Genomic DNA, 11817 nt, shown 5'->3' with positions numbered 1-11817 from the left:
GGATCCGTCTCCCGGACAATTCCATCTCTCGGCAGGAAGGCAACAAGGATGGGCAGACACGAGGAACTCACTGTATCCAGCAGAGACGCCGCGGATTAAACATGTAAAGAGAACCCGAGAGACACCAATTGGGACTTATTTCCCTGTAGGGTGTCAGGCTGAAAACCAGAAAGAATAAAGAGGCAGAGGTATTTCTCCCTCACACGTATGCTCCCCTCACCACCTGCATATTCTACTCCCCGTGGGATTCAGACACACCCCGCATAGGGGGCTGGTAGGTTAGCAGTGGGGGTTCGAACACCGGGGGCCACCACCAACCAGGGGGGGGGGAGGGGGGGTGCAGGAACCAGGCAGTGGGCAGAAAGCAAAATGCAAACTTCACATACCCAAGTTCAAGCTCAAGGTTGCCTCTTGTAAGCTGTAAGACTGTAATATGCTGCTCAACCTCTATTTAGGGAAATGGGGTCTCCCACCTTCTCCTTCGGGTCGAAGTGAAATGAGACGAGGACAGAAAGCACGCAACTCGGTGCCTGGCACCTGGCGTCAGCCATTCATGGCGATTCTGATATTTCTCTACGACTCCTCACCTGTGAGCATCTGGCAGTTTCAGCTTGTCTGCTGCTCCCACCCACCTCCAACCCTGTCGGAAGTAAAGTGACCCCGCCCTCATCTCCATGTGCAAAGCTCAGTTCCCTCCAGCTGAGCAACAAGCGTTCCGAACGCCCTGAAATCCCTGTGCTAGGCTGAGCTGGACGGGGGCAAAGGGTCACTTGAGGCAGAGGCACCCTGCCTTACAGAACTGCATGACCTCTGGGGAGCAAAGAGAAATGGCACTGATTTCTCCTGAGCTGCAGAGGCTCGTCTATCAGCTGGTGGGCGATGACGAGGAACCCCCAAACAGCCACAGAAACGTGTCTCTGGTGTTTTTGGACATCTGTGGATTAACTGTCCGGTGGTATGTAAGAAATGGATGACTGGCTGGAAACACTGTGTTGGCAGCGAACAGTGGATCTCATGTGGGTTGGTCTTTAAACTCGGTCTCTCTGGGTTGTGTACACATATTAATGGGAGAAAGAAAAAGAGGGTAGAAAAAACCCCAGAGGTGAGTGAAGTGTCTAAGCATGAGATGCCAAGACGCCAAGGTGGGGAATAGCCATGACAGATTACCTGCTCACCTCCAGGACACCAAGTGCCACTAGCTGAAGGTGAATGAGCACAGCAAGCCTGGCCTGGAGATAATGGAAAGGTTTTATCCCCCCAAATGAAAAGAGCTGTATTTTTTCTTATTAAAAAGTAATACACTTTAAATGCTTAAAAAAAAATTAGGACATACAGAAGTGTACAGAAATAAGGAATATCACACACACACCCACCCCCATCCAGAGATCATCACATATGATGTTTCTTCTTAGAGACTTTTCTAAGCAAAGAATGATATGAATTGCAACTTCTTTTTTCAAAACCGAGGTACCACCACACACGCTGTTTGATGCTGTTTCTCCTACTTTTCTATGTGTCATACTCCTCCACGTACCACGGAATTTCACATCAGAGTCCCAGGGCAGATGTCTGCAGGTACACCCCTGACACAGTAAGGGGAAGGGGAATGCAGACACAACACACAGACCAGAAGGTCCCGTCTAGCACTGCGGTCAGGCTCCACGTCTCCTCAGGCCTAGACCAGGCTGGGAGCAGCGAATGGAGCTGCCTGGGGGAGGGCAGCCTGGGCTCCCACAGCCCGATGGGTGTGGGTCACGGGCCCGCAGTGGTGCCAGGCACATCTGAGGCCCTGCGCTCAGCACCCGACCACAGCTCTGCCCCAGCCTCAGAGCCCTTCAGGTGGTCTCCAGGGGGAGCCTGGAGAAGAGCCCCTTGGCTCACAAGGACCCTGACCCTGTACCCCAGACTCAGAATTCCTTTCAGATGATCAGTAGCGTCCACAGCATAGCATGTGAACTCTGGACCTGTTCAGCCCAGCACGACCTAAGCTGCAGGGAGCGGGAGCAGCGCGCTCAGGCGGAGGGGAGAGGGCGTGCAGCCCAGGACGCAGGCACATAGGCTGGGCTGGAGCAAGCTGGAGCCCGGCCTGGACAGAACGAGCGACTTCTGCAGCCTGAACTGGACAGATGCTCAGCAGCAGCCAAGCTCTGACTGGCAGCAAACCGAGGCAGAGCTGCGGAGGACTGACACAGACCTGAAGTAAAGGGGGCACTGGAAAGCTGTTTGTTCATGTGATCCTTACTCGTAAGTTATCAGGACTCTGCAATTTCCAGAACCTTATAATAAAAGCGACTGTACACAACTCTCTGCATGGGCATGTGCACCAAGAGACCATGGGGAAAAATAAAAAAAGAACGTCAAACCTGAGGCTCTAACCTAGGGAGGCAATGTCAAAGCTGGTCAGGGGACTTCCCCGAGATCTGAATGAGACTAAGAGAACAGAGAACAGCGGCTTAGAAAGACAGAAGAACCAGAGCTCCTTGTCATCACTGGGAGATGAACTAATTCTGTTTTAGGTCTTTACTGCTAGTTCACAGACCAAAGATTGAAGCAGGCAGGATAGTCTTGAAGCCGTTTAGGTTAGAAAACAGCCGCTGCTCAGCAACCCCCTTCAATTCAGGCTAAAACTTAATCTAGTCTCCCACTGGGGGTCATGCCTCTGTCAAGACTTATCCAGTGTCTGTTCTATGCCAAGCACTGGTTAAAGTGCAGGTACACAAACAAAATACGGTCCTTGCCTCGAGTCTGCAGAGTAAACAGATAAGAATCAGTATCACAACAGTGAGAGAGATGCCTGACATACAGTGATGCTCGACAAATACCAAGGGGCTGAGTCGGGGTTTTCCCAAAGGACACTCATCCCTCTGCTGCAGCACAGATGAACCTGACAGGTCACTGCTTTGTATACATGTACACAGAAACCATCCCTAAAAGAATAAACCCTTAGTGAATGTCATTTTAGACAGGCACTACCAAGGTTGATGGCGCAAAAAGGAGAGCGGTGAGCAACAGGAGAAACAAGAAATATTATCACTCATTTTATACAAAAGAATATTTTAATTATTGTCCTTAGATACTATAAAGACTATACATGATTCGGAAATGAGACTGTACCAAACAGTGGTGGAAGAAGAATGGTCCACTCTACGCCTTCTCTTTTGTCTGGTCACTCAGAAATATAATGTTATCTGTAAAGAAGCCAGAGTATAAGTATTATTTTCAGAACTCTTTCTCCATCCCATTTAATCACTCCTCTCTAACACATACATACTTCAATGCTGTTAACTAAAAGGACTTTATACAAATTCTAATATTAAATAACTCTCGCTATGTTCTTGAGGTACATACAATAGGCACGATGGAGCTCAAAGCTGGGCTCGGGCTGTCTGTCAACAATTCAGACCTTGTTAGAAGAGGCGGGATACTTCTTGTCTTCCCTGAAGACAGCTGAGGTTCTCAGCAATGACTTTCTACCAAACAAACTAGCTGTGAACTCCGAAGCTTTCAATGCTCAGACACACGCCATTAAACCGGAAGCACGTTCTCACTCATCGATATTTCCATCTCTCTCTCTCCCTAACTTCTTCTCTCTCTAAAATCAATCAATCAATATTTTAAAAGAGACTTAAATTCTCAGACATCCAGCCTTCAGAACTGTTAACAAAATGAAATTCTGTTGTTTTAAAAAAAGAAATAAGAGACTTAAGACACATGTAAACTATGTAAGATAGTGTTTGGACTTGTATTTATGGAGCAAATAAGGAACTATAAACACTGTGATAACTGGCAAAAAAATATCTTAACAATAATTTCTTAACAGCACTGTAGTTATGCTCTAAAACAAGTCCATATCTTTCAGAAACACCTACTGAAATATGTATAGATGAAATAATATAATGTCTAACTCACGTCAAAATAACCCTGGTGGAGGAAAAGGCCGGAGCGCAGATGAAGTAAGATCAGCCATTAGCTGATAACTGTTGAAGCTAAATGACGGAATTTTGTTTTTTAGTTTTTGCTCCCTTTTCATGTGTGTGACATTTTCAATAATGAAAAAAATTAATTTTTATATGGTATCTTATTTTGGCATATCTCAGGAGTTCCTAAACATTGAGACATTGCTACAATAAAACGTCTTTCATCCCTGTCTACTTATTTATAAAAACAAGGTTTCTCAGTGTTTATATCCATAAAATCAAACAAAAGAACAGAATTAGTTCTTAACAACTGTCTTATTTTAGGACTTTATCCAAGAATGGGGAAGAAAAGACCATCCATCTCATTATAAGAGGCATTTCCAATAAAGTTTTAGTTTTTATATTTATATATTAAAATTGTACTAAAAACAACTATAATAACCCAGTGAAGAAGAAACGCAACATTTAGCACCTTACTGTCAGAGAACTTTTTAAAATATTTTTAAATTTCTATTTAAGTATAAATTTTTGTTACAAATAGAACAGGATGAATAGTAAAAGATTCTTAACTATATAACTTATTACGACACAGTTCAGAGGGGAAAATGCAATGGAAAAGCTAGTTCGGAGAAAAGGGAATCAGCCATGTGCCACTTAATGACAGGGACAGGTTCCAAGGGACGGGCTCCGAGCGGCTCCATCGCCGTGCGATCCCAGGGAGCACTTACACAAACCGAGATGGTCCTGCCCACGGTTTGTACAGTACAGTACAGCTCTCCTAGGCTACACTGTACAGTACAGCCCAGCTCTCCCAGGCTACAAGCCCGCACAGCCTGGTACTGTACTACACTACACAAGATTAAGTCAAATACCAGAAAAAAATGACACAATCAAGAGCTTCCAGGTGTAATATATGTTCTATTTTATAACAAAGTTTTATTTAATAAGTAGAAAGAGTACACTCTGAAATAATGATAAAAAGTGTAAGTACACAAACCAGTAACACAGTCATTTATTATCACCGTCGAGTGTTATGTACTGTAGGTAATTGCATGGGCTGTACTTTTATACAAGTCGCAGTGCAGGTCGGGGACACCAGCATGACCACAAATACGTAAGGCACTGTGCTGTGATGTTACGATGGCTATGACGCCACTGGGCGATGGGAAATTTTCAGCGCCTTTGTAATATTATGCTACCACTGTCACATATGCAGGCCTTTGCTGACCCAAATGTCATTCTGCAGTGCACACCTGTATTGTAACATTTCCAAATGTTGAAGAGCTTCTTCACAGATTTTTAAAAATAATGATTGGTATCAAAATGCTATATTTAGATCCATTAATATATTTCAGAGTAACAGTTTTATACTGAAAAAATGTCCATGTCTATTTAAAGATGTCCAAAAGGGTGTGATTTTCAAAATTCTTGTAGAATTTTCAAAAAAGTTTAAAAATTGTTCTAGGTAATAGCTGCTTGACCTTTAACTCTGTGTATCCATCTTTTCTAAGTTATTTTGTTTAATGAGAACAGGAATTTCAAACAAGAGCGTCATGTTAAGTACCAAAGAGGCTCTGAATAAACCTGCACCACTGTCTAATGGCACTCAGTGAGTGTAGCTCTGTCGTGCCTCACGCTGCCCTGTTCAGGCCACGTCCTTCACGACTCTAGATTCTAACAGCTGCATTTATACTCTACCACACATCACTTATGAACTAAGACTGCGTACAGAGGAGATAAATGAGCTGCCTCTCATTAGCACCAGTATCACAGGCCCAGTCACTTACAACACAACCAAGCTTTTAAGGGGGAAAGAACAGCCCTTATCAGAGCTTCTTACCAGCTATGATTGTTGTTGCTTGTCGCCTCACATTATTTTTATCCATGTATTCGCCGTAGTCTACTTTCCCTTCCACAAAAATTCGAGACCTGCAGTAAGTAAAATTTACAATTTTCAGTCTGGAGATTCTGATGTTTCACAAGAGAGTCAGATCAGGGGCTATAATGAATACACACTAAGGATGAAATATACAGGACCTAATTTTTGCTATCAGTTCTCAAAGGTCAGAATTAAGAGTACGGAAACAGAATGCACACACACACACTTGACTCCTCTTAGTAAAAAGGACAATGTTTTCATCCTTGAACTGACTATGGTTTGTCCATAAGAAAATGTAAAAAAAAGAAAACGTGCAAAATCGTAAGCTAAAACTTTTTAAAAGGCAACCTTAGAACCATAAAAATGAAACGATAATCTAGCAACATCCTTTAAATATCTAGGATTGATTTCCAATGTGTCATTTTTCTTGACCTTTGATTTTGGCCTAACAGATTTGATTTTCACTTGTTTTTCAAGACCTGACGTTATTCTCGAGAGACTTAGATTATTAAAATGCAGAACAGAGGTTTTCAGCTCAGTATCTCACTGACAGTTAATTACTAAGACTTTTTCTGCACTATCTAGCAGCCTGAGCTGGAAGACAATCATAATACACCAGGTGAAACTGCGTATAGACTTTTCCCATGAAACTTCCTGCATGTGTTTGTATGTACATGCACACATACATACATACATACATAGAGGACAACGGAGATACATATAAAGAAAAGGTATGCAGTTATTGCAAAGAAAATGAAATTGTAGTCACTGCTGAAATTATTTTTCATGAATAATATTAACTGTGAATACAGCTGCTGTTAAACACGCCCTTTTGTCCTGTGGGTTTGGAAAAAGCACTTTGTATTCATAATCAATACAAGCATTTCAAAAAGGGACAATGAAGCCTACACAAAATAGTCAAACACAGAACAACTGATGTGACTATGACCACAATATTCACTGTCAGGCTTCACACACTGATCCTCTGCTCAGGCCGTCGTGAGGACAAGGAGCACGCCGCCCTCAGGACGCCTGGGCAGCGTGGGAACTCCTTAAAGTCTGTGTTGCACTTGCTCACAGGGCACTCGGTACACTCTGGCCTCATCTGCTTCTATTTATGTACACGTCCTATCTTCCCTAAACTTCAAGTTCTTAGAAGGCTAAACCAGGTTTTATACCCCTTTTCTCACATAGCAACACATGCATAGAGTATTAAGCAATGACTAAATATCTCTTGTGTTAATATAGCTTACTCAGGAACGAAGGAATTACATATTCCATGAAAACACTTGTCATCAGGTTTTAAACCACTCAAACTGGAAGACTTCCTGCTTCCACTTACCCCTTTTTCACATACTGATATGCCACATCTCTGAGGCCTGGTCGGAATACTGAAATTCTGTGCCATGTTGTCTTTTGACTGACGTCACCTAAATCACAAGAAAAGGAAACACAATTATAAGTAACAACAGAAAAAATAAATGCCAAAGGACAACAAGCCTGGCAAAACCAACATCCTGGTATTTAAGAGAACAGAACAAAGTCGGAGAAGAATGATCCTTTCTAAAAGTACCTCATCTCTAGTTAGATCATTGAAAGTAGACAATGTCTATTTATTGCTGATAAAATGACCACCCCAGTCTGTCATACTCACCAAGTTGGTATGCTTCATTGTCTCCTGATTTCCACATCTCATTGGTTGCTAGAGAAAATATTGTGACTGGGTTTTTCCCTTCCACCTGTCTCATGACAGGGTCCTGACCCACTCGCCCAAGCAACTGCACACGATTCAGAGCTGAAATGCAATGTATAGATAAAATGAGACGGAGAGAAACGTCTTGAAGAGGAAAATCAGTTGAATGGGGCAAATAATGAGAAACTAGGAGGACAAAAGGGTTGGCAAGAAAGAAGGAACTATTCTTAGAGAGAGTAGCCCACAAAACAAATATTAAGCTCTTTAAATTCTTCTTTAAAATACCTCTAAAAAAACTGTATTTGTTAAAATAACAAATCTGAGATCTTTATATATACAAGGGAATATTTCTGTGAAACAACCGGTTCCACAAACTTTCAGTCCCTCAACCAAACAGCACATAACCTTGGAAAACTCGGATAACCAACTATGACTCAAGGAAATTCTACGGCAGGAAAGCAACAAGAGGGAGTGAGATCTGACCAATCAGGGAAGAAGGGCCCAATTTATACTAGGCCCTGCAGCCTGATGGGGCAAGGCGAAGACTCGAGAAGCAAATGGGAGCCAAAGGCATGATGACTAACAGGTTATAACCCAACCGGTGCACCTCTGCAACACATCCGAGAGAATATTAGCACATTGCTACAAATATCATACTTTAAACTTGGAAATCAGCTACTACTTACATCTTTCAAGAACCAAGCTGCTTACTATTTCAGACTCATGTCTTACAAATTTATGAAGCACCTAGTGGAACAAATGAATAAAATGGCTGTAATTTGTTGAAATTTTCAGGGGAAGGTGAATGCAAACAGAAGACCTACTCACATTCGGTCAGCATCTAGTCAGCCGCTCCTATAGGATACGTTTACAGAAAATAAGAGATGCACTTCCCATGTTCTCCCGTCACACAGTGCCAGAGGGACCACAACAACACCTAAGGGCAGCCAACTACAGAGCCCAAAGGTCCAAAGGAGGCACCAGAGAGCATGCCCAAGACAGTTAACTTGTAGTCTTCCCCTGTTTCTTTCGTGGTAACCTTCCTGATTATGGTGCTTCTGTGACTGCACAGAAAAGGGAAAATCCAATATATGCTGGAAAAACTCATGCTTTCAACAGGCCAAAGAAAAAAAAATCTAAGAGGAACAAATTTGGTTCTTTGATCAAGTACAAAGATAGGATTGTCGAAATCAGTTTGTCAGAGAAAGGTCGTGGCTGCCACATGACAGCAGCACTCAATGATAACAGCTATCCTTTCTCAAGACCAGGGAAGTGTTTTAGTTCTTATCAATTAATCCTTGCAAAACAAACAAACTAAAGTTCAGAGATTCAGTAACTTGCCCACAATCCCACAGGAAGTGGCAAGTCATGCCTAGAACACAGAACCATCTGGTACCAGGGCTGCTGCCATCCCAATGCCCTCTGCTGCCTCCTTAAAGACATTCTGTTCAAGGGCTCCTGCTAAGATAAAAGTACACATCATGGGTTCAGGGAGCTAAACCGTTACATCAGAGAAACCCCATGTGCCAAGTGGTAGCACTAACATAAAAAGCAGATGTCCACCAATCAAATGAATACCCATTCCTGGGGTACTGCTGGCTATTGAATCCTATCACTGTTTTGGGGCCGAAAGTGGGTAAGAAAATAAAGACGTAAGTCAGAACATACCAAGTATCAAACTGCCAACTAGTATCTGTATCACGAGTACTCAGATGAGTTAGGCTGGCTCTTAAGTCATATAGAATATGTTTCATTTTGAGTACACAAAAAGCAAGACCTCACAGAGAAGCAAAAATGGGAAAATAATTTTTTTTTTTTTTTAATTTTATCATCCTCACCCGAGGACATTTTTCCATTCTTTGTTCAGATAGAGTGGGAGGGAGGGAGAGAGAAACATCGATGTGAAAGGGACACATAGAGTGGTCGCCACCCCCACAACCAACCAGGACCGGGAACAAACTGCAACCGAGGTACATGCCCTTAGCGGGAACCGAACCCGGGTCTCTCCGGACCGCAGGCCGATGCTCTAACCGCTGAGCCAAACCGGCCAGGGCGGAAAATAATTTTTTAACTGGGATTTTTTAAATTAAACTTTTAACTCTTTTATATTGGCTTTAAAAGTACCTTAACACTGTAGCACTGAGTAGCAAGACAATAGTAACTTTTCCAAGTTTCACATTTCAACACATCCACATGTAAATGTTAGAAGTATATATAGGTTAGCCCTGGCTGGTTTGGCTCAATGGTTAGAGCGTCAGCCTACGGTCCGGAGAGACCCAGGTTCGGTTCCCGCTACGGGCATGTACCTCGGTTGCAGTTTGTCCCCGGCCCTGGCTGGGTTGTGCAGGTAGCAACCACTCGATGTGTCCCTTTCACGTCGATGTTTCTCTCTCTCTCCCTCCTCGGATGAGGATTTAAAAAACATATATATATATGTATAGGTTAAAATGGGTTCCAAGAATGTAGGGTCAATTCTCCAGTAGAAGAGGGAGATGAGAACAGGCTAAGGAAAAGGGGTAGCTGAGGCTGGCTAGAGTGTCTGGAGAGATGAGAAGTCAGATTAGGTGGAATGAGAAATAATTTTAGACATAGTAAATTGTAATGTTGGGACTTCAGCTTCTCTCCTCTGTATGTAGGGGTGGGTTGGGAGGCAGCTGACAACACAGAACATAGGTGGTCAGAAAAGGAACTACATGTCTTATAGAAAAATGCTGGAACATGGGTTCTGAGTCTTTGGATCAATAAAGACTTTAAATGTTCTCCAACTGATCTAAGTGCAAGTAATATGTTTTAAAGTGATGACTTCCATTATATATACATGATTAACCAGAAAATAATGTTTTGTTTTAATGAACATTATTTACACAAGTAAAATCTGTCCCCAACCCACCGTATCAAATAAGTACACGTAAAGTGGGTGGGCTCTAAGGTCTTTTGCCTCTGCAGTCAAAAGCCCAAAGAAATCCAATCACAGCCCTGGAGGGTTTGGCTCAGCAGTTAGAGGGTCGGCCTCTGGTCCAGAGAGACCTGGGTTCGGTTCCCGCTAAGGGAATGTACCTCAGTTGCAGTTTGGCCCTGGCCCTGGTTGGGTCGTGGGGGTGGCAACAACTTGATGTGTCCCTTTCACATCAATGTTTCTCTCTCTTCCTCTCTCTCCCTCCCTCTCTATCTGAACACAAAATAGAAAAATGTCCTCAGGTGAGGATTAAAGAAAAGAAAAGAAAAAAAAAAGAAATCCAATCACAAAGGCTGATAATAACCCATCTCAGCTCTAACATGGAAAGTGATTACCTGTAATACAGGTCTTCGAAACATTGCTTCTATTTTTCTGTTCCTACAATCTAATCTTCACTCTTTACTTGAAGGGAAAAAAGATACATTATTACTACATCTTATAGCAAGAACACAAATTCACCAATGCCAAATTCATAAATGTGTTCCCGATTTTTATACACTCCATCGTATGATCATAACCCATCAACATTCCTGCACATTTGAGGATTCCCCCCTATAAAAACCTTATACCTGGCCCTGGCCAGTCTGGCTCAGCGGTTGGAGCGTCGGCCTGTGGACCAGAGAGTCCTGGGTTCAGTTCCCGCTGGGGGTACCTACCAAGAAAAAAAAAACCTTGTACCTGTATCTTTTTGATCCCCCTTAACTTCTTCGTCCTCCAACCCCCCCCCCCACACACACACACACACAAAATCTTTATTCTGAGTTATTCCCATTCATTTCCATTCCACTATCTTCTCAAATTTTATTCCAAGGTAAGCTCCCGGAGAGCTGGGATTGTTGTCCGACTTACTCACTGTCATATCCAATCCACCTAAAACAGCTTCTAACACACAGGGAGAGCTCGACAAATATTACAGTGTCGTCAAGGGACTTAAGCCTGAAGCTTGTTGCTGCAAAAATCACTGCCTCCACCCGGGCTGGCAAAGACTAAGGAGACTCCTGGGCTCCCCGGCCTCACTCCCCGGACGGGCGCCCTTTCTCAGCGCGGGGGTCCCAACCAACGACGAAGAGGGGCTGGGAAGGGAAACCGCGAAGTGCTCCCCACGCGTGAAGAGAGAAGGGACAGACAGCGGCAGCAGCACCCTCCGACGCACGCAGGGCTGCACGAACACCCAGCACAGAGCTCACGCGTTCCTCCAGCCTCACCTGACGCTCCAGCCGAACCAAGCCAGGAGGTCACTTCCCGACGCAGCCGCGACGCAAGGCTCGCGAGAGGAAAAAGAAACCGGAAAGGCCGTGGCGTACAAGATGGAAACGCTGCCGGCCGACGCCGCGGGAAACACGCCCCCCTAACGCGTTAGTTCCGGGAGCTT

At 43.7% G+C, this 11817-nt stretch overlaps 1 protein-coding gene across 4 annotated transcripts; it reads right to left on the bottom strand.

Moving 5' to 3' along the window:
• Window positions 1-3045: 3045 nt before the first annotated feature.
• Window positions 3046-11735, bottom strand: SSBP1 (single stranded DNA binding protein 1). Of its 4 annotated transcripts, none has more exons than XM_036246763.1 (7): window positions 11651-11735; window positions 10781-10847; window positions 8176-8236; window positions 7451-7591; window positions 7139-7226; window positions 5758-5846; window positions 3046-3188 (listed from the first exon to the last, which is right to left on the bottom strand). In XM_036246763.1, the coding sequence occupies exons 2-7, from the start codon at window positions 10802-10804 to the stop codon at window positions 3145-3147; spliced, it is 447 nt and encodes a 148-aa protein (XP_036102656.1). In that variant the 5' UTR covers window positions 10805-10847; window positions 11651-11735; the 3' UTR covers window positions 3046-3144. The 4 variants fall into 4 exon arrangements, with proteins under 4 accessions (XP_036102656.1, XP_036102657.1, XP_036102655.1 ...); XM_036246764.1 differs by having other exon boundaries at window positions 10781-10842; window positions 11651-11688; XM_036246762.1 differs by lacking the exon at window positions 11651-11735 and adding an exon at window positions 11015-11054.
• Window positions 11736-11817: the final 82 nt, after the last annotated feature.

Source organism: Molossus molossus, unplaced genomic scaffold (assembly GCF_014108415.1).
Source record: "Molossus molossus isolate mMolMol1 unplaced genomic scaffold, mMolMol1.p scaffold_m16_p_7, whole genome shotgun sequence".
Classification (NCBI taxonomy): Eukaryota; Metazoa; Chordata; class Mammalia; order Chiroptera; family Molossidae; genus Molossus; species Molossus molossus.
The sequence above is the reverse complement of the archived record's forward strand: the minus strand, read 5'-3'. Positions and strand labels throughout refer to the sequence as shown.

Bases quoted from the DNA above. Each gene is read 5' to 3' on its own strand.
- SSBP1 (XM_036246763.1), bottom strand. From the start codon at position 10,804: ATGTTTCGAAGACCTGTATTACAG. The intron at 7,592-8,175 runs GTAAGTAGTAGC...ATTGCATTTCAG, and splicing joins CAGCTTGGTTCTTGAAAGAT to CTCTGAATCGTGTGCAGTTG. The intron at 7,227-7,450 runs GTGAGTATGACA...CTTGTGATTTAG, and splicing joins CAATGAAGCATACCAACTTG to GTGACGTCAGTCAAAAGACA.